We start from the raw sequence: 23,483 nt of genomic DNA on the forward strand, positions 1-23,483 counted from the left end.
AATTGTTAAAGATGGAAATTCCGACTACTCAATTACTTTTGTGTTTTCATTACAACTCACATGTAAAGGCAAAGCTACACAATTTCCCAGAAATTAATTCAGTTCAAAAGATGGATCCAGGTTGAGGCTTCTTATACCATTGCATATCTGACTCTTATGGTTTATCATGGTATGGACAGCTGCCTGTCTCCTAACATCTTCCCAGGAAACCTCTCAGAAACAGTAAACGTATCTTCGCAGTAATACCTCTGTAACTTAAAAATAATACCACAGCTTAAAAGTATTTGTTTCCTTTTTTTTCCTCCACCAAGTCTTTTCTTCTATCATAAGGTGCTCTGTAAAAACCAAGAGCCTGACCTGTTTAGGCCCTACAATACTTACAGCATCCACAAAAGTAGAAGAATACAGTAGCAGGTCATCAAAAGTATACATTGCAAGAGAAACACTAACAATCAAATTAAATTAAATTCAGAGAAACACACTAACAGTTTGGTAATGTTCCACTTAGAGTCCATTTTCTCTTGTCCATGCATTCCCAAAAAAAATCTATGAGGAATACTGTTTGTGTCTTCCATTTCCTTCTTTTTAATTTCTAATAAAATATTTAATTATAACTTTAAAACTTATAGTATTGATTAAAATAAGACCTTTCAATTCAATAAAAAAACACCACATCCAAGTCAGCCAGATCCAACTTCCTTACAACTCAGTGAACTGCTGTGCAGTGCGAACAGCCTTCAGGGATGGAACTGTAGAGCTTCACATCAGATCTCATACTTCCAGTGCTCAATATATTTTCAGCATTTATAGACCACCAGACCCAAAATATTTATGACTGTGGAACAGATGTTTTCCTGAGTGGATGTGGAATTTTGACATGAACACTGTTATGTCAAAGCCTCAGACACATGGAAGGGCAGGACTTTTCCCTGGCAGAATGCAGATGTTGATAGCATCAACCACAGCTTCCTCCTCGCATGGGTGTGTATCCTGAGACGACTCCTCTGCAGAGACCCGTACTGAGATTATCTAGCCTGCCTACCCATTCCTCTGTGTATAACAAAAGCACTGAGTTTCCAGGCTGCTGCTGCATCGCCATCAGAACACACAGCCCACCTGACCCCAGCCTGTCGGTAGGCATGTCCGTAGATATTTTAGTTCCCCCGTCCCAGTCAGCTCAACCCCAAGGCTATGCAGATTGTGGGTTTATGACAGAGCTAAACTAGAGAAACAGCTTTATATCTGCCTTCATAACTTGAACCTAATTACCTGCATTCAATCCATGCTTATCCCTTTATCCTGAGTCTTTCTTGTTCGTGTCCTTTGAGTTATACGATCATACTCCAAAACCTTCTCAAGGAGTCTTTGACGTTTTGGAGTTCGCTGGAATGGACATTGCTTTTCCCTAACCTCTTTGTGGATTGTGGCTTGTTACGTACACATAACCGAGCATTCAAGATTTTTTTAAAAAGATTTCCTTGGAATTGGAAGCACAGGCATTCTGGCAGAAGTTTTGGCCGGGAGCCTGAGGAGTCTGCCACCAGTCTGAGAATTCATTACAGTGACCAGATGGGACCTGCATATCAGCACTAGCTGAGGAGCCAGCACATCCATGAACGAGGCAATTGTTTTGTGCTCTGATTGCAGGACAGCATGTACTCAGGAGGCAATGGGAAAAGATTAAACTGCATGAAACTAAGTAGGGCGTCTCATATAAAAACTTCATTCATTACGATATCTTCTTGGTTCTAAGGATTTATATTCCCTTCATTTCATGCACTAAATAAGGAAAAGTGGCATCTTTCCTACATCAGGAGCAGCCTTAGGTGAACAAGGTATTTACTCCAATTCTCATCTCTGCAAATAGCAGGCTCATAGAGTGATCATTGTGTGCAGCAGTTTTGTCTGGCTACCGAGGGACTGAATAGGAATCCAGTCAGAGGCCATGATGTACAGAGGGATTTCTGACTATGCTCTGCATAAAACAAGCAAGGCAGGATCTGCACATATAGGCTTTGTTGTAAACTTCCCCACAGAAAGGCAAACACCAAACAAAGCCTCTTCATGTTCGCAGAGAAGGGGGCTTAAAACTCCAGCAAAAGTACTGTATCTACAGTTACAAACTCACTCATTTCATAAGTGCTAATAAAAAGGGGCATAGTTTGACAAGCTTCAAATACGTCAACTAATTTTGTAATTACTCAGTTTTAATAGTAAGGACAAGAAAAAAAAATAAAAGCTAAGTTGTTGGAATACGGAAGTAAAATCCCCCACATTGGTAAATTTTGAATCACTCCATAGTCTAATTAAGACTTTCGATTTTCTTAGAGTTTAGAAATGTTAGCCTAAGTAATGTATCTTTAATTTTTATTTAGCCTTTTTTTTTTTTCCTTCTGAAGGATTCTGGTTCTGTTTGTTGTTGTTGTTCAGTAACCATTAAGATGTGCTCCTGAATAATTGTGAGGCTCCATGTTTTACTTTGGCAAAGTAAATTGTCTCAGGTTGTTTAACAAAAACAAGAAGTTCTGTTAGGAAGGATTAAAATCGTGATATTGTTTTGATGCATTGTCATCTGACTTTGAAAATCACAGGAAAGCTTTTCTTGTGTGTCCAGCGCACATTTATTATTTTGTCACATTGAACAATTTTACTCCCAAAGGGAAAAATACTTTTACATTAAAAAAATAAGTTTAAGATGCTTTATGAAGGAAAATTAAGCACTGTAGTGAGTTTGCCTTTAATCTTTTAAGTAGACATTTAAGTCTTAGGGGTTTTTTTTGGGGGATCCAGTTAACAAGCTTCATCTTTCATGTTACTTAAAGTGGATTTTGTGTGCTTGCACTTGAGCATGAGTGTACGTCGTGTGTGTGTGTGTGTGTGTGTGTGTGTGTGTGTGTGTGTGTTTATGTGTTACTATTTAGTTGAGGCTGACCTGGTTCACACAGAATCCTTCTGACTTAACCTTCTTAGTCATAGAATTTTAAGCATTCATAAGCTGCCATTTTTTCTTTTTCTTGTTTTCTCTTTCTTTGTTTCTTTGTTTCTTTCTTTCTTTGTTTCTTTCTTTGTTTCTTTCTTTCTTTCTTTCTTTCTTTCTTTCTTTCTTTCTTTCTTTCTTTCTTTCTTTCTTTCTTCCTTTCTTCTGTATACACTTTATCTTAGCTAAAAGGACCAAGGGACAACTCACTTTGGATTACTGTTGTGTTAATCTGCTGAATATTTTACATATATTTAATTTTAAAACCTCAGTTTCATGAAAAAAAATTAAATTATGGATAAAGATGATTAGGTATTATTTCAAAATAAAAGCAAACTGTAATTTAATTCTGGAGGTTGTTTCAAAATGGGTTAATGTGTGTACTATATTTCCTTCAGACAAAATTTACAATTATAACTTTGCTGGAATCCAACAAAAATACTACTGAAAAATTCATAGAAAACAAGATATAAGACAGAAAAATATATTTGATGGATTTTATTAATATCTCAGAGGCTAGTAACTGGGCTGGTAGTATTTTCTCACCCATGAGATTCTGATGGAAATACTTTATGAGTGAAATGCAGTAACTCTTCCATGACATTTTTGGAGTTATAGCAGCATTCTTCTGAGATCTTATTTAATGGTTTGGATAGTATAATTTGACGATCAAAAGGAAATTTTAACTGAGGCAAAATTTGAAGTGAGGTGTATCTCAAAGATGTAAAAATCTTCAAATTTGATAGGCAAGATTCGTTTAGACTATCCCATCCATGTCCAACAATAACAGCCATGGAATGTAGAGATCTGAAATTTCTGTTTCCCCTTAGGGAATTCATTTTTATCCTAGCATGCCCACTCTGAGAGTTTGTTAGCGTAAGGGTCTTGGGGATCACCAAAATGTTCTGGCTCTCCAGTTTTCTGTGAGCTTATGTCAAAAGGGAAGGGATAGTAAGTAACAGGGAAATCAGTGGGCATGCTTGATGGCTAAATTGGTATTAGCCTACCTATATAGAGTATGCTCTAAATATGATGACTGTTCGTGGGGTCAACCAGAGCCATGGTAAAAGGCTTCCCATGAAGTAGATAGAAGCCATGATTTAAAGTGTAATGTTGCAAGTAGCTGATCTTCCCTTCTCATAACCCCCCTTTTCCTTTCTATGTCTCTTTCCAATAGCCAAAGCATGCTTGACCTGATACCATGAACTGTATCGTGTATTCTCAGAAGCACTCTCCCTAGTCAACTTCCCATGCAGCTGTTTGCCAGCCTTCATTTCTGAACATGCTGCCTTTCTGGGATTTACAATTTACCATTTGACTGCCCTATTATTTTCTCTTAAAGTAAAATAAAATTATTTTCCAGCTTACCAAAAAAAAAAAAAAAAAAAAAAAAAAAGGGGGGGGGGAGGAGTAGGGGAAAGTGATAGTCTTCCTTCAGGTAGTGTTGAGTATCTCAGACGTGACGTGGAAAATGGGGTTTCTGTTCCCTGAGGAGGCACACTGTAGTTTAGTCTGGATAAATGGTTCAGCTGTTAAGAGTATATATGGCTCCTTCAGAGAAACCCATTTCAGTTCCCAGCATCCACGTCGTCTAGCAGTTCACAACTGTCCCTAATTCTAGCTCTAGTGGATCTGAATCTTCTGACTTATTCATCACTTTCACTCACAGGTACATCCCCTCAAAAATGAATAGACAGTCAGACAGGTAGACAGACACACACACACAGAAAGACATTAAAATAATACATTTTGCATGGGGGGGGTTGTCGATGAGGTTATCTTAAGTCTATTTCAAGAAGGTCAAGTGAAGACTGTAGAAGTGAAAGACTCATTGTAATACAATCCATCTCGTAGGGAAGCCTCATACTTCGGGTGGAGATTATAGTCACCCATTTGCAGAGAACTCTAAAGAAAATAACTTCTTGAAGAGGAAATGCCCAAATCTCTTAACCTAAACAAAGGTGCTGAAGAATGGAAGTAGACTTTAAGTTTCTGACGTGGCCAGAAGACAGGAAGTGGCTTCTACAGTAGTGCTAGTAAAAGAGATTCTTCCTTGACACTTGCGAACATGTAGATTCTACCCACAAAGGCTTAAACTGCTTCCAAAGTAATAACATTTTCAGATGGAAAAATCCCCCAAGTTCATTAACTTAGAAGTCTGACTAAGTTACATAACTAAACAGAGAACGTATTAGACATTTCATTTTAGTGCCAGCCATGATGACATAAAATTAAGAAGTGAAATGAAAAGAAAGAATTATTCTTGTATATCACTATGGAAGTTTATATATAATCCACTCCAGCTCCCATACGAATCATTGCTAGTACAACGTGATTGACTGAGGAAAAGAATGCTCATTTCGAGTAAAAGTGCTAGGTAATATACTTTAGAATCATTTCTTTAGAAACCATAATTCCTTAAGCTCTACTTAAAACGTCAAATATGGTCATTATTATAATGTCTATGCTGGACATGTTCTTATTGCATCCTTTATAAAAGAACAATAAGCTGCCCAGGCATGGTTGAGTGAGTACCTGTCCCAAACAGCACTGAAGTTCTTCTCCATACCTTTTCACTGCAGCGATGGGGTAGGCTGTTCATTACTTGGGAAGGAAATCTCAGCTTCCTAATACAATCTAACAAGTCTATTCATGGAAGAGACAAGATCTTTTGCTGTTTTCCTCCTTAAGCATGTTTTCTCTATCCCGACTGAACGAAAGAAAACAATACTTTTCAAGATCCAATTTCAAATGCGAACCACTTATAATTAACCAATTTCCATTATTTCAGAAATCTCTCATCTATATTGAATTAGTTCAAACCCAAGCATGACCAGACTCTTCTTCCTTTCTGTAGTCCTCCTGTGATATGTGATCTGTCCCTGCATGTTAGATATTTAGATATTTTCTGATTTGTTTTAAAACTATGTCATGTCTTGCACCCTTAACTAGAATTAATGAAGCTTGTGATTATGTAAACATTTATATAAAATCTAAAGCTTAAATTTTATATTCCACTACAGCATTCTTCATTCTAACAGAAGAAGCTCAATGGATTTAAGAATAAAAAAAAATTGTCCCATAAAAGATACAAGAAAAATACAATCATTTATAAACCATTATCATCTTTATTTCTGAAATGAAGTACAGCCATTTCAGGCTCTGAGATTAAAAAAACCAAATCAATACAAATGGACCTGTCTTATATAAATTATTATAGCATTTTTAAAAGACAGAATGTACAGCATGAAATCAGCCCTGAATTTAAGGAATATATGGTAGGGTGGAGAAGTTTTAATAGTTATACTATAAAGTAAGAGAGATGGCATTCCTATAAACACTTGCAATGATACAATAAATGGAAAAGCATAACCCAGAGGTGAGGCAAAGCCTTGGGGAGCAAACTGTAACAAGAGAATACAATTGGATGAATGCCTTCAGTAATCAAATGTGTACTAGCCAGAGTGTGAAGCCACAGGAAGGTCAGAGAAGGCAACCTTTGTAATTAGATTATTCATTTTTCAAAGAATAAACAGATTAGTTAGAGGAAATAGAGGTAGGGAGGGAAGAAAGAAAGAGAAGAAGGGGTTAGAAGAGAGACTGAGATTGAAGAAAGATAAAGAAGAGACAGGGAGACAAAGAAAGTGAAGTAACAAGGAAGAACTTAAAAGTGAGGAGCAGTAGAAACTGGGTGAAAATGTGTTGGGAGCCTTAGAAGCCTAAGAAGATGACTCAAGCTCATAGGCAATACATAGGTAGAGTTATATGCATAGTGGAGACACAGGATTTGAAAAAGAAACCTGGTAGCCACGGTGAATGGTTTCATGTGAGAAAAATAGACCACAGTCAGCTAGGCCTGCCAGTGGGGGTTCTTGCAAGAAGTGCTCCTTCTCTTTGCTCCTGACAGTTCTAAGCTTCCCGCTCCCAGGTGGTGAATTGGAGCATTCACGAATATTTTACAACATAAACTTCATCTCAGTGTTGGTGTCTGAGGTGATCAGTTATACACACAAGAACTAAGTGGTGGGTACATTTCCATGCCCTTTCTTTTTAATGGGGTCACTTCTAGGCGTTTCTGTATATCCATTTTGATCTAGCGTTGAGACAAGACAAAACTCAATGTGCATAATCTGTTCCAAAACCTATCTCAGGAGGAGTCCACAGGTTCTCTATCGCCTCCTGGAAGGACTGATTTGGAAAAATCTTGATTCAATTATAAAAATTACATCCTTGACACATATTACATTTACAGCTGCATGGAATTTTATTCTACTGAAATAACCCTTCCTCTAAAAAACACAAACACACAACACACACACATACACACAAACCCTAAAAATTCAAAACAAAACAAAAAAAGTACACACATGTGTTTTTTTTTCCTAAATGCCAGAACGTTTAAAAGAAGTCAAAATGGTCTTCATAACATTTACTTTGTATGTAGTGAGAATGTTTCAAAAAGCCTAAATCTATTCCTGTACGATTTATTGCATAGGCTGTCAGAAGGTATCCTGGTCAAGAGTAATGATAATGCACAGGGAACCATTAAGTACTTGTTTCCAAATTCATTTGTATATGATGTTATATTTCTGTTCTTACTGTACTAGATAAATGTCTATGAAATTGTGAACAACAATGGCTACTTTTAGGTAGACACAGCCTTGTTAGTTACTGAAGTTGACATGCACATTATATGTTAAATTTTGCTTACTCCAAATTGAGAACTTTGCAGATTCCTTTTTTTAGTTACCCTAGGGAAAATATTAACAACCAGACACTCATGATGCAATTATGTGTTGTAGATTGCTTTAACTCTTAAGAGCACAAAGGACACCCTTCAGTCCTCAGTCCCAACATGTGTGGTTTCCTTCAGGAAGTAGTCTGGATCATTGCCGCAGGGCACTGAGCCAATGCAAACCAATAGGTCTAAACACTGCTGAAGTACTATATCTCAACACCTACTGGCTACCGTAGGAGGGCTTTTTAGCACTAGAGTGATTTATAAAAATTGAAATAGTAGATACCTACAGAAACACAAATTGTTTCAATTGCATATATGACTTTCTTATAAATTACATACCCTATAAAGGTACAAAGAAATTTCAGTTATGTGGAGAACCTCTAACTGCATAAAGTATTCAAATAATCATTTATTATAAGAACGTCATAAGAGAACTAGGTATTTCATAAACATTTACTTTATTAAATATTAGCACATTTTGAAGATGGAATATCGCCAAAGAAAGTTCCGCTTAAAATAGTCACAAAAGGAAGTTATGCTATTGCAACTTATTTTAAGCAATGATCTAATACACTCAGTTCAGATAAATGAGCCTTTTCTTCCAATCCCTGAAGGCAAAGAAGAGAACAAGAACAGATTCCCTTAAAAGCATGAATTACTTTTTGTTATTATATTAAACCAAGACATATTTGGGAAAATGCACTCTAAGTCAGATTGCCTAAAAGCAAAAATGCAGAGTTAAAACGTTTTCTTTAGCTTCATTTGTCATCTTCTGCTAAGATATTTACTGATACATGAGATACAACTCAATATCATCTATCTCTTCCAGGAGTATGAACACGTTAAAAATAAATTCCTGAACATCAAAAAATACACAACCTTAAGAACAAGTAGAATGGAACCACAGTATCAGAGTAAAGGACATCTGTGAAATTCTAGCACCCATTCAACTATTTATTAAACTACTTAAATAATATGTAGGCTACAGAATATGCATAATTTTAAGAGCTTGCCTTCTAAGTTAATGGATTTGTGTTAAGGGAATGACTGTTGTAATATTTTCGCTCCCCTTTTTTTTCTTATAGAGACATAGCTTTCATGAATACATGTATAGACATTTATTTTCAAAGATATTTAGTAAGTTTGAACACTCAAACAAACAAAGAAAAAATCCTCATTTTCTTTTGTGGGATATCAAAATTATAAAACACTACTGAAATGATAAGTAATTACAAAGCAAAATCTTCTGTCCAGGGACTAACCATGAAAGTAAATTGTACAAGCTGACCTGTTGATCTGTACTCAGGTGTTTGAGTATATATGTACCACACATGTTTTGTGTTTTCTTGTGTGTTTCTTTGTTTAAAGAAGAGCAAACAGAAATCAAGGCTGGGGATACAGTTCGGTCAATGAAGTGCTTGGAGTTTGACCGCAGCACCCATATAAAAGCTGATTTTGAGGCAAGCATCTGCAATTCCAGCACAAAGAGCTGGAAACAGAAGGATCCCTGAGGCTTGCTAGCTTACTAACTGGGGAAATCTGTGAGTTCCAGATATAGTGAGACAGACACCTTGTCTCAAAAAGATGAATAGTGATAGAGGAATAGATCCTGTATTCACTTATGAACTTTGTATGCGTTGTCACATACATGCACAATAATGAACATGTATGCATGTATACATGCCCACAAACATTGATCAAAATAACAGAATTAGTTTTAATATTAATCTCATACTTTACTATGCCAGATACGTCATGGTCTTTCGCTCACATTTAATCTACTTTTGTTTCTTTATTGTTTTGATGGTACATGGGATTGGATTTGGGGCCCGATGCCTGCAATGCTAAGTGCTATAGCATTGAGCTACAAAGCCAGAAAAATAAACACCACAAAAAGCAAGTCATGTGCAGAATGTGACGTCTCACACCTGGAATGCCAGCCTTTTGGAGATGGCAGCTGGAGAATCACCGAGGCTTGTAAGCAGCGTGTGCTACGAGAGTGAGGTCGAATCTCAAGGAAGCAAGACCAACCAAACAAAGATAGAAAAGGAAGGAAAGAAGAGGTAAAAGTCAGTCATCAGGCAACAATACCACACAGGCGGATAAGTATTTACATGCAGATTAAAATCTCAGGAACAAGACTTATTCCAATCACCGGGCTGCTGATACTTAGCCATGAAATGCTTTTCTTACATATAAGATTCAGAGAACGATCACTGTAGAAGAGTGTGAGGTGGTAGTTCAACATCTCAGAGTGACTGCTTGTGAACAGAACTCAATATTGATTCTGATTTACCTAAAACTCACAAGGTTCCTACTCTTTTGAAGATGAATAAACAGTCACCGGTCAGGTACCTCACAGCTTAAGAAAAGGTCACTTCCTTTTTGCACTTCCAAGTTTTCAACCCATCTAGTCTTGGTATCTTTAGGTTTTATTGTAGAAAATAATATTTGCTGAACTCTTAGAAAACGTAAATGATAATATCTATCGATTAAAAAATCAAGAAATAAAATACTTTTGTTTTTAAAACTGCTGGCTAACTTGTAGAGTATGATAGAAAATGCCTTTTGTATTTGAATATACATTTCTTTTATGGTTTTTAAAGACTTAATTTTCACTTAATTTAAACTGACACTCAAACCATGACAATTGAATAAACCAGGAAGATACCATTTCATGTTTCACACATGCACAAATTAAATAATATTTAAGTCAGATTTAAACCTCTCTTCCTCCTCATGTATCATTTCTTTATGGTAGTAACATTTAATCTCTTCCTTCATCTTTTTTTTTTTTCATTAGTGAATTTCTCATAGCTGACCTTGAATTCACTATCCTCCTGCCTCAGCCTGCTGAGTATTCAGATAAAAGATGTATACCACCATACCTGCTTTTTTAAAAAGCTCTCAGGGAGATTTATAACTACCATATTCAATCCACTAGTCTGCAAAAACAGACATCTTCACCTCTAGCTTTTGTCTGGTAATGACTTAGTACACATGAATCATCTTTTCCTATTTTTCTCTTCTCATCACTCTCCCAGCTGCTGATAACTACAAGTTTACTCTCAAATATGATGATAAATCTCTAAATTCTACTGTTAATAAGATCATGTGCTAACTGTATCCTTATGTCTGGTTTATTTAACATATCAGAATCATCTCCCATTTTATGTTCTTGAAAGTGATTGTATTTCATCCTTTCAGTGGTTGAAATGTTTCTGTTGTGTAAATACAGCACATCTTCTTCATCCATTTGATAGGTTTTGGACTTGTGTTTCTATTGTTTTTGTTGTTGTTGTAATTTTTTAGTTATTGTAAACAGATATGTAAGAAATAGGTGAGAGCTGATATTATTTTGGCAGATGGATTCCCTTTAGATAATTACTAGATCATGTGTTAAGTCAGATTTTAAAAGAGACTTATTTATTTCTACCTTATGTGTTTTCATATTTTGCCTACATGCATGTCTGTGCCCCACATGTATGTCGTACCTATGGAGAGCATAAGAAGGCAACAGATCCTCTGGAACTGGAGTTACTGATGATTGTTGGCCACTCTGTAGGTACTGAGAACTGAGCCTTATTCTCTGAAGAACATGTGCTTTTTGTAGTCATGAGCGCTCTCAAAACAACGGAAATTCTTTTAGTTTTTTTCTCAAGAAGCACCATACTGTTTTCAATAGTAGCTGTAATAATTTACATTCTCATCAATACTGTACAAGGTTTCCCTTTTATCCACATCATTAACTATCCTGTATTAGAGTCACTCTTACTGTAGTGTTTTATGATTCCCTGCAAATTAATGACTTCGAGCAGTTTTACTAGCAGCGAGTCATGCTTAGTTTGTTTCTTAGGTCCCTCCTCTTTCCTTTATGAGTACTGAGGGTCAAGGGTATGCCTTCATACATAGTTGACAAGCACTTCACCACATTACCATGCTTTCATCTGCTTTTAAGTGTATTTATGTAGAGCTATTAAACTATGAATTGCTTATGTAATCAGAACATTGATATTATACATTAATGAGATTATACATTCTACTCTGAAGTTTTCAAATATCACTCATTCGTATGTTTTCCTTCATTATTGTTGTTCAGAAAAGTTTAATTTGATATAATTTCATTTATCTAAACTTTATCCTCCTGTGATTTCAGGATTTTTATTCAAAAGACATAAAAAATTGACTTTTCAAATATCCTGAAGCATTATACCTATGATTCCTAGTTATTTAATATCTTATAATTAACTCTTTAGTCATTTGTATAACGAGATAGGTTTCTACCTCCAGGCTTCTGCACGTGCATATTAAAAGGTTTCTCTCTCTCTCTCTCTCTCTCTCTCTCTCTCTCTCTTTTTCTTTCAATTTTCTAGACAGGGATTCTCTGTGTAGCCTTTGCTGTCCTGGACTCACTTTGTATACCAGTTTGGTCAGGAGATCACAGAAATCTGCCTGTCTTTGCTTTCCGAGTGCTGGTATTACAGGCATGTGCCATCACGCCAACAAGTTTTCTTTTCTATTATTTTTTATTTTTCTTTTCTTTTTTAATTTTATTTTTTATTAATTACAATTTATTCACTTTGTACCCCCCATAGCTCCCTTCCTCCTCCCCTCCCAATCCTGTTCTCCCTTCCCTTCTCCACCCATGCCCCTTCCCCAGGCCACTGATAGGGGAGGACTTCCTCCCCTTCCTTCTGATCCTAGTCTATCAGGTCTTATCAGGAGTGGCTGCATTGCCTTCCTCTGTGGCCTGGTAAGGCTGCTCCCCCCTCAGGGGGAAGTGATCAATGAGCAGGCCAATCAGATTATGTCAGAGGCAGTCCCTCTTCCCATTACTATGTAACCCACTTGGACACTGAACTGCCATGGGCTACATCTGTGCAGGGGTTCTAGGTTATCTCCAAGAATGGTCCTTGGTTGGAGTATCAGTCTCAGAAAAGACCCCTGTGCCCAGAGTTTTTGGTTCTGTTGCTCTCCTTGTGGAACTCCTGTTCCCCCCAGGTCTTACTATTCCCCATTTCTTTCATAAGATTCTCTGCATTCTGCCAAAAGATTAGCCATAAGTCTCATCATCTGCAGGGCAGATCCTTTCAGAGGCCCTCTGTGGCAGGCTTCTGTCCTGTTCCCTGTTTTCTCCTTCTTCTCATTACTATCTTCTTTGCCTTTCTGAATGGGGATTGAGCATTTTAGCCAGAGCCCTCCTTCTTGATTAGTTTCTTTAGATGTACAGATTTTAGTAGATTTATCCTATATTATATGTCTAATATTCACTTATGAGTGAGTATATACCCTGTGTGTTTTTCTGCTTCTGGGATACTTCACTCAGGATGATCTTTTCCAGTTCCCACCATTTACCTGCAAATTTCATGATTGCCTTGTTTTTTATTGCCGAGTAATATTCCATTGTATAGATGTACCACAATTTCTGCATCCATCCTTCAGTTGAGGGGCATCTGGGCTGTTTCTAGCTTCTGGCTATTACAAATAAAGCTGCTACAAACATGGCTGAGCAAAGGTCCTTGTTGTGTACTTGAGCATCTTTTGGATATATGCCTAGGAGAGGTATAGCTGGATCTTGAGGAAGCACTATTCCTAATTGTCTGAGAAAGCACCAAATTGATTTCCAAAGTGGTTGTACAAGTTTACATTCCCACCAGCAATGGAGCAGGGTTCCCCTTTCTCCACATCCTCTCCAGCATGTGTGGCTGCTGGTCTAACTGGATGTTAACATGTAGAAAAATGCAAATACATCCTTACTTATCACGCTACACAAAACTAAAGTCCAAGTGTATCAAAGACCTCAATATAAAACCAGACACACTAAACCCGTTAAAAGAAAAAGTGGGGAAGAGCCTTGAACTCACTGGCACAGGAGACAACTTCCTGAACAGAAGACCAACAGCTCAGGCTCTAAGAGCACCAATCAATAAATGGGACCTCATGAAACTGAAAAGCTTCTGTAAAGCAAAGGACACTGTCCTTAGAACAAAACGACTGCCTACAGATTGGGAAAAGATCTTCACCAACCCTATTTCTGACAGAGAGCTAATATCCAGAAGTTAAAGAGCAACAAATCAATTAATCCAATTAAAAGTGGGAAATAGTAAGAGCTGGAGGGGACTGGAACTCCACAAGCAGAGCAACAGAACAAGATAATTTGAACACAGGGAACTTCCCAGAGACTCATACTCCAACCAAGGACTATTCCTGGAGATAACCTAGAACTCCTGCACAGATGTAGCCCATGGCAGTTCAGTGTCCAAGTGGGTTACATAGTATTGGGAAGAGGACTGCCTCTGACATAATCTGATTGGCCTGCTCTTTGATCACCTCCCCCTGAGGGGGGAGCAGCCTTACCAGGCTAGAGGACAATGCAGCCACTTTTGATGAGAACTGATAGACTAAGATCAGAAAGGAGAGGAGAACCTCCCCTATCAGTGGACTTGGGGAGTGGCATGCATGCAGAAAGGGGAGGGAGGGTGGGGTCGGGAGGGGTGGAGGGAGGAGCTTATGGGGGGATACAAAATGAATAAAGTGTAATTAATAAAAAATTTTAAAAAATGGGGTATAGAGCTAAACAGAGAATTTTCAATAGAGGAATATCTAATGGCCGAAAACATTTAAAGGACTTTGCAGCCAGTCCTGAAGATACCTGATAAAATAGGATCAGATGAAAGGGGAGGAGTCCCTCTCCAATCAGTGGACTTGGAAAGGGGCAGGGAGGAGAGGGCGAGGGAGGGTGGGATTGGGAGGGAATGAGGGAGTGGGATACAGCTGGGATAGCGAGCTAATAAAATGTAACTAATAATAAAAATTTAAAAAAATTAAAAAAGAAATGCTCAGTGTTCTTAGTCATCAGGGAAAGGCAAATCAAAACGACCCTGAGATTTCACCTTACACCCATCAGAATGGCTAAGACCAAAAACTCAAATGACAACACATGCTTGAGAGGTTTTCCTTTTCCAAATGCAGTTTGTAAAGGTTTCTTCAAACTTTGTTGAAAGTCATCTAAATGAGTCATCTGTAGTCTTATTTTTCTTGTCCTTTTCCGTTGTTCCCTCTGTCTGTTTTTATGAAAAGGCAATGCTCTTTTGATGATTCTAGATTCACAGTATCTTGAACTCAAGTAGTGTGATAACTCTAGATTTCTCTCTCTCTCTCTCTTTTTAGTAAAGAAAAATTACCGCTTAGATTTTAATTTCTTATAACTCTTTAGCACCAAAGGATAATCTCCACTGAAGCTTATTAAGTCTATGGGCATTTTTTTGTTGTTGTTCAGCAGCAAACAAAGAGTTCTTTCCTTAAAATGATAGTCCATTTCCCCATGCTTCTCCTGAGGGCTGAAGTTTTACCTTGTCTTCTGTCACCTGCTTATGATTTGACATTGCAGGATTATGTCTGATTTGCAGAGAAAGATCACTAAGTTAAAACAAACAAACAAACAAAAAAAAAAAAAACCCAACAAAACCCCCAGAAACTATGAGTTGTGTGGGACCACCAATTCTACAGGACTCTATTACAACCTGAGGTTATGGTATGGGCACAGGACAAAAGCCCACATTTCTATTGACTGTGTACTGAAGTGACACTGGCCAGAATAAAACTCTACTAGATTAGAGCTTCATGCCTGCTCTTGATACTAGTCTATTTCAAAATGCTATTTGTTGACATCAGCCTGGGGATAAGAGTTGTTAAGACCTGCCCAGTGTTAGATTTTATGATTCTGGCACTGAATTCCAAGGCAAAGCCATGTGTTAATTACTTTAATTTATTTCAGTGAATGTGGTATTTTTCTATGTCATAAAAGTTGGGGTTGTGTTGGTGAAGGCAGCCGTTTGACCATTGAAATTGATATCAAGTTGGCCATTGCTCAACTCCAATACCCTCAAGAACATGTACATTCTCCAGGATCACTAAATTCCATAACACAAATGGCAAAGATAAGGAAAAACACAACTCCATTTCAATAGCACATTGGTTTCTGCCTCATATAGGATATTTCTAGAGGTATTGTCTTGGGGCCCTTGATTAGAGATAGCTGATATTTCCCAATTTAGAGATAGGGCAGTAATTCTCAACCTGTGTCATGACCACTTTGGGGTCTCATATTAGATATCCTGCATGCCAGATATTTATATTGAAATTCATAACAGTAGCAAAATCACAATTATAACGCTGCAACAAAATAATTTTTTTGGATAAGAGTCACCACAACATGAGGAACTGTATTAAAGGGTCATAACCTTTGGAAGATTGAGAACCGCTGGGCTAGAGTAATAAAATTCTCAACTTTAGTTGTTCACAGTGAGCTAAGTCACACTTGTATCTGACAGCTTTAGACCTGTGATGTCAAAGTTGGGGAGTGGGTAGATACTTGAAATCCATTGAATGACTGCTGTTGATGCAGACCCCAAAATAGAGTCTATCTCCTTGGGATATAGTTCACAGAAGGATGTTGGGAGAAGGCCTAGAGTAACTGTCTTTGAGCCTTGGCCTCAGTATGTGGTCTTTGTATTCTGCTCTTTTTGGTTCTCATTCAGGTGGATCTAGAAGTGAAGCAAAGATACAACCCTGTGAAAGCGTTAAGGTCCTACTGCAGGATGCTTTATCTTCCCTGCTCTACCATCTGTGGATTGGCAGTGGATGATAGGGTTAACTTTCAGTCCTACCTATCACAGTTCCATGCTTCAGTCAATTGGGAGCAGGCAGGAGATAGAGTTCAGAAAGTTCTGTCCATCTTCAAATTTCACTGGGACTGGTCAAGTATGAAGCCTGGACTTAATTTCCTTTCTCATCCTTAATTTGGAGGCATCCCTCCGCACCCCATTAATTGGTATGGGGAGATAATTGGTTTGGGGAGCAAGTATGTCCTTCGTTAGCCTTCTTCAATATGTCATTTCTTTTGATTATATTAAAACCAGCATCATGGCCTCTCATCAGGCTTCTTTAGTACTTATGAAAATTTCTGGTTATGGCAAGTGTTCAGACTAGTGTCAATGACAGCATCATTGCTGGAGCATTTTATTAAGACATCACCTTTCTCTTTCTCTATGCTTTCTTTAAGTGATAAGACTTCTTAACCAGCCCATTGCTGGAACATTTTGGTATTCATAAAGCTCAGAATCATTAGGCCTTGGCACAAATTTGTTCGGATGTGAAATAAAAGTGTGAAGAAACAATGATAAAATGTTACCATAGCTTTAGATCAAAGGAGTAGTTATTAATTAAAAATGAATAAGATTTTGATTTTATTTTTGCATATTCAGGAAAGAATACATGTATATACTTTATTAATTCACTTACTATTTCTTCATTCCCAATACTTGCTTTCTAATATGTAAGCATATACCTACAACCATTTTGTTGCCTTTATTAATATATTCAATGACTTTAATGTTATACTTATTGAGTAAAAATATGCATATGTAGTAAAATCAGTTAAAACATAAAATATTTCTGAGAGGTAATATGTTCCTAAATGTCTCCTATTGTCCTGGACACATGTAAAACCTCCTGAGTGACACTGTCTGACTTAGCACAAAGCAGACAAAGGGTACAGAAGAAATTCAGGGAATACACTAATGATATATACAGAAAGACTGACCTTCTTAAAGTTTTTGTTCAAGTCGACCAGACTGAGCAGAAATACATGGTCTTTGGCTCCTAGGAGCAACATGCCTCTCTCCTCATCCAAAAGAAGCGTCTGGAAATCCATTCCTTCGGATGAACCCAAAAACGGGATGCAGGTGTTTGAAAGGAGCAAGTCTACAGGAAAGTAAAATGAGGGAAAGAAAGGAAAAAATTCTCAGTAGGAATTAAATCTGCTTGCCAACATATACATATCAATCAACTTCGTGAATGTCCCTCTGCAGCATGGACGCTCCAATGTTAGCACCAGGGAACAGGCTTCATGTGCTCTCTTTCAGAAACAGATTCCATCTGTTTATAAAATACATTTTAAAATTAACATAAAACCTTGATCCATAACATAAAAATTTTACAAATACAGATCCTAATTTATAATTGAAAGCATTTCCCTGTAGTGATATTTGAAAACTGAGAAACTTAATAGCATCAACAATGCATAAAACATTGTAACGAATGTCATGGAGAAGTGGGAGACAGTAAGACCTGGAGGGAACAGGAGTTCCACAAGGAGAGCAACAGATCCAAAAAATCTGGGAACAGGAGTCTTTTCTGAAACTGATACTCCAGCCAAGAACCACTCATGGAGATGGTCTGACCCCTGCACAGAGGTAGCCTATGACAGTTCAGTATCCAAGTGGCCTCCTTAGTAATAGAGTGTGTGTGTGTGTGTGTGTGTGTGTGTGTGTGTTAGGGGTGTTGGTGGTATGTGAGTGCTGCTAATCCAGAGGCCAGAGGGGTCATATCTTCCTGGAATTAGATTTTCAGGCAGTTTAGAGCCGCCTGAAATGGATGTTGGGAATGAACTCATATCCTCTGGAATAACAATATGCATTCTAAGCCAATGAACTAGCTCAACACCACCTCTCTCTCTCATTTTTTTTTTTACAGTGTTTAGGTTGGTGTACTGTCTGAATGATTATATTCTCAATTTTTTTTTGAGATTATACTAAAATTATATCTTTTTCCTTTCTCTTCTCTAAACCCTCCCACATACCCCTCATTTCTCTTTTACAAATTTATGGTCTCTTCTTTCTTGACTGTTAAATCCATGTATATACTAATAAGGGTATATCCATATACAGTTCCAAATACATAGACATAATCTGCATGGTCTCTATCTCTATAACGTTACCTGGATGAATGTATTCAAAGCTGCACATTTATGTTAGAGGACAAACTGCTATGCCCTTTCCTGGAGAAGACTATTCTCTGTCTCTCAGAGTTGCTTAGCTGTCTACAGTTCTTTGTGTAGGGCTGAGGCCTCCTGGGCTTTCCTCAGCCACTTTAGCATGTCTGTTGTTTTCCTTGTTCTGTTCATGTTTAGGCAGCTATATTACTGGGACTCTATGGGATTCTTGGCAACAACCATACAAAACACATCATTGTAGAAAACCAAAGCCAATTAAAATGGAGAGTTGTGAAGCCCAGTCTCAATGAAAACATCTCAGAAAAAAAAAAAATACTCCTTCATCTATTGCTCAAGGGCCATTTTGGAAAGATTGTAAGAGTCAACTGGTCAGGGAGTTTGCTGTGAGACCATGCCTGCTAAAAATGCACACTTTCTTCCTAGTTTAGATGTATACTTCAAGTTTAGATTAATAAGTTAGATAAAATAATAAACAAAAAAACTGGAATTAATCCTGAAAGAAGTGTGGTCTGAAACTAGAAATAGAATTTAAAAAATTAAAACTGGAGGTGAGCTTAAATGGCTTACTACAGATTTATAATGTCACAAATGAACATATTTCATCTCCATGAAGTGAAAAAGCACATCCTATAGTACTTTGTATGGTGTCAAACATGATAATTATTTTGAATTTCTTAGTTTCATTCTCTTTGAGACCTGTCTAGGCCCAGTGTTTTTGGTTTGTAACAATCATAAACAGACATTTCTTTTTTTTTATATTTCTTTATCACAATTTATTAAATTTGTATCCCCAGTATAGCCCCCTCCTTTGTCTCGTCACAGTCCCACCCACCCTCCCTCTTCTCCCCCTATGCCCTTTCCCTAGTCCCCTGGTAGGGGAGGTCCTCCTCCCCTTCCATCTGACCCTAGTCTATCAGGTTTCATCAGGGCTGGCTGTGTCATCTTTCTCTGTGGCCTGGCAAGGCTGCACCACCCAGGGTGGGGTAATCAAAAAGCCGGCCACTGAGTTCATGTCAGAGACAGCCCCTGTTCTACTTACTAGAGAACCCACTTGCAAACTGAGCGCCAATGGGCTTCTTTTGAACAGGGGTCTAGGTCCTCTTTATGCATGGTCCTTGGTTGGAATATTGGTCTCTGAGTTCCTGTCTCTTCCAGGTCTTTCTATCTCTCTCTTCTTCCTTCATTCTGCCCAAAGTTTGGCTATGATTGTCAATATCTCCTTTGATACCCTGGTGGGTAGTCTTTCAGCAGTCCCCTGTGGAAGGCTCCTCTCCTGTTCCGAGTATTCTCCTACTTCCGATGTCTTTCCTGTTTGCCCTTCTGAGTGAAGTTTCAGCCTCTTCCCTAGGGTCCTCCTTGTTGTTTAGCTTCTTTAGGACTATAGATTTTACTATTTTTATCCTATATTATATGGCTAATATCCACTTATAAATGAGTATATACCATGTGTGTCCTTCAGCTTCTGGGTTACCTCACAGGATGAATCTTTTCTAGTTCTCACCATTTCCCTGCAAATTTCATGATTTCCTTGTTTTTAATTGCTGAGTAGTATTCCATTGTGCAAATGTACCACAGTTTCTGTATCCATTCCTCTTTTGAAGGACATCTAGGTTGTTTCCAGATTCTGGCTATTAAAATGTAAACTAGACCTTTGTAATGGATTTTTTTTTTTTTTACCAAAATAGATTTCCAAAATAGTTACCAAAATAACTGCAATAGTATCTTAGACTTCTGTAATCCTGGAGTACTGATCACCATTAAGGTACTAATAACAAATTTATCACTTTACTAAAGTTGATTTTGTGAAAACTGAAAAATAGCTGATATTTTTGAAGTAATTGTCTATTGATATAAGAAAGATAAAAAGATAGATCCTAGAAATAGAGATATTGCAATTTCAAAATTATGGTAGTCTAACCTGCTTATAAGATAAAATTTATTTCCTCAAGTTTAATGTCTATATTCAGCAGAGGATATGTTTTTATTTTATTTTCTACTTACTATTAGATAATTGTTATTCTGCTCAATTTCTAAGCCAGACTAGAAAAATTAAATTTACAATACTGAAAAAGGTATAACACAATCAGAAATCTCAAGAGACTATGGTTATCGAACAAAACTCCTTCATTAATATTTATAAAGGACATTTTCTGCACAGTAGATTGACATTGAAATCCATGATCACTTTTATTGAGGTAAATATCATTTTTCATATGAGAGGTATAATATTGCAATATAATTTTTTTAACTTCAAATGCCAAAGGCCTATGTTTTGGCCCATTTTCAATGAACATTCCATACTGGTTATAAGAAGAATTGAGGAAAAAAAATGAAATCAGGGGAACGGCTGAGACAGACATGATTAAAGCCTCTTAAAAGAGTACATTTCATAGAAAGCTTCACTCCGTCAGGCAGAACTGTATCTTCCTTGGGATTTCCCTTAATAAGTGTTAAAATGTGCAAAATCAATAGTATTTTAAGAGACTCCCAGGAGTATGTTCTCACTTAACGAGTAAAAGCATTTTGTGTGATATAAACCTCATTACTTCAACTTTCCAAAACTAATGGTTATTCTGAAACATGGATCATAATGAAAATTACAAAATGAAACATGACTTAGTATAATGAGCAATAGTATATTAGTACAAGAGTTAGTTCAAAGAACCAAGATCCTAACCTTGGTTGACATATCATTGACAATGTGATTTAGTAATCTAGGACAATTTCTTTGACTTTTCTGTCTGTTTCCTAATACAAAAAAAGGAAGACAATAGAAATGTGGAAATTCCTTCATCTTGCCAAACAAAGGAATTACAAAGAGGTTGGCATTAGAAAAATGGTTGGCACATACAACATTTTATGTGCTGATCAGCTACGACAGTGATGATGATAATATGTATTTTTAAGTTTATGTAAATTCTATGCAAAGAAATTATAACACTTTCCATTCATATACTTTTTTGACAAGTAGAAGAAGTAATTTATAGCATTCCTAAAACTATGACTTGTAAATTTTAAAAAGTTAATAAATACTATAATAACCTCCACTTTGGGCAGAAAAACATTTTATTAAAGAAACATATTATCTTCTAATAAACCAGAACTATACAAGTTGAAACATATCTGTAATTTATGATATTAGGATAAAATTAAAAGAATATTTGTTACCCAAATATTTTGTTATGTAGCATATGTTAGGCAATGATCAGGGTGCTCACAGTACTTTATTAAAGAATTCTGCCAGCAAAAACTCTTGGATCATTGCATATATATGTATACACACACATATATTTCACATAAATCTTCACTTAATCAGGTAAATCTGTATCTTCATTGAAATTTCATTTAATAGTATATATATATATGTATGTATCCGTGTTTGAAAAAATATCTGAAAAAACACAATGCATATGGAATACATTCTAGGAGGGGTCCAAATCTTTTTTCTGAGACATCCATTGACCAGCATCTCCCTGCTGTGTCCTCTACCTCCACAACATCATCATCATGGCTTCAAAGTCACTTAAAAAAATGATTGCCTGATGAATCATCAGGTTAGAATAGACTAAAGCTATATTGCACCCCAATACCTATGCCATTCACATGTCTTCATCATATCAGACCAACACTATAACTTGTTATATCATTATGATAGCCAAGTACCATTCAACAAGATGATTGGATAAAGACTATGCACATGCTGGTTTTATGTCAGTTAATTATTATAATACCACTTATTGGCATTGATTATTTTTACTTCATATATCTTTTGATATATATTCCGAGAACAAACATAATATATGAATATTTCATTATCTTTGGCATTTTTTTTTTTATTCTGTCTGTTTTGGAAATCACTTCCAACGGGGGGGAAAAAAGAACAAATCTGTGTCATTGTTCTTTCTTGGGATGCATTCAATTTATGACAAAAACTAGGTCTTTCTTGTATTTAAGTTTCTAGCAGCTACTTAGAGCCTGAGACAATTAAATACTTACTGAGTATTTGAAGCATGGAATTCAGTCTATTAACCGTGGACTTATGTGAGACTATAATACGTGAAACAAGAAACAGACACAGTGTCCAGATAGCCAAGGTCATTTTCAGGCAGGGGAGCTTTGCTATTATGTAGGTGACTAGAAGCCGTGAACTTTTTTTTTTTTTTCCTTTCAAGGAAGTGGCAAGGACTCTGAGTGTTAGAGAGATAAATATGCCAACAGTATTTAGGATGGATGAAGGTGGGAACTGGTGGAAGACTACCCAGAAACTTCTGAAATAAAGAGAGCCCCTGAAATACATTCATGCCAATGCAAGGAGGCAGACATTTAAGAACTGTGTATTTTTTCCTTTTACTTATACCAGGGGAAAAATAAAGCCGATATATTCATTTGTTGTATTCAGTTTCACCATAACAAATTCTATTTGGTTTGGTTTCAAACAAACTTAACAAGAAAACAGCTGCAAAAATATTGACTAAACTGGACTATCGTCATTTCCAAATGATTTAATGTTGCACTGTGACAATAACTAGCATCAAAGTGATTAAAGCATGCCTCACCAACACTCACAGCCAAATAAAATAATTAGACTAAGGTGTTACATATGAAAACTTCTCAGGCTGATAGACACATTAGAAAAAGACCTTGGGACAGAGATTGGAACAGGTTCCCTCTTCCCTAAGCCGCTTATCTTTCTTGCATTTTTGCCAAACCAAGCAAAGTTATTTTTTGTTTCCATGGGATCATCAACTAAAACCAAGAGAATAATAACTCCACAGAATATATCTTTACACCCAAAGTTGATACATGCCCTGAGCTTCAGGAATCAAAAAGTGGAGACTGGGTGTTCTTGGTCCAAACTTCAGAGTTGAACTTTTTCACCTGAATTGGAAATACTCAGGGACGAAACTGTCACCATTGTTTTCACAGTGAATCCCAGTAACCTGGTCTAGATTTCTTCCCTCTGCGCCTTT

The 23,483-nt window shown here is 36.9% G+C and overlaps 1 protein-coding gene across 1 annotated transcript in view; it reads right to left on the reverse strand.

Annotated features, from left to right (window-relative positions):
* Window positions 1-23,483, reverse strand: part of Sema3d (semaphorin 3D) — a 183,658-nt gene that overhangs the window by 57,870 nt on the left and 102,305 nt on the right. The window contains exon 3 of the mRNA XM_055612908.1: window positions 17,323-17,483. Coding sequence (XP_055468883.1) covers window positions 17,323-17,483 — 161 coding nt within the window. The remainder of the gene's footprint in view (window positions 1-17,322; window positions 17,484-23,483) is intronic.

Source organism: Psammomys obesus, unplaced genomic scaffold, assembly GCF_907164565.1.
Source record: "Psammomys obesus unplaced genomic scaffold, mPsaObe1.curated_primary_1811, whole genome shotgun sequence".
Lineage (NCBI taxonomy): Eukaryota > Metazoa > Chordata > Mammalia > Rodentia > Muridae > Psammomys > Psammomys obesus.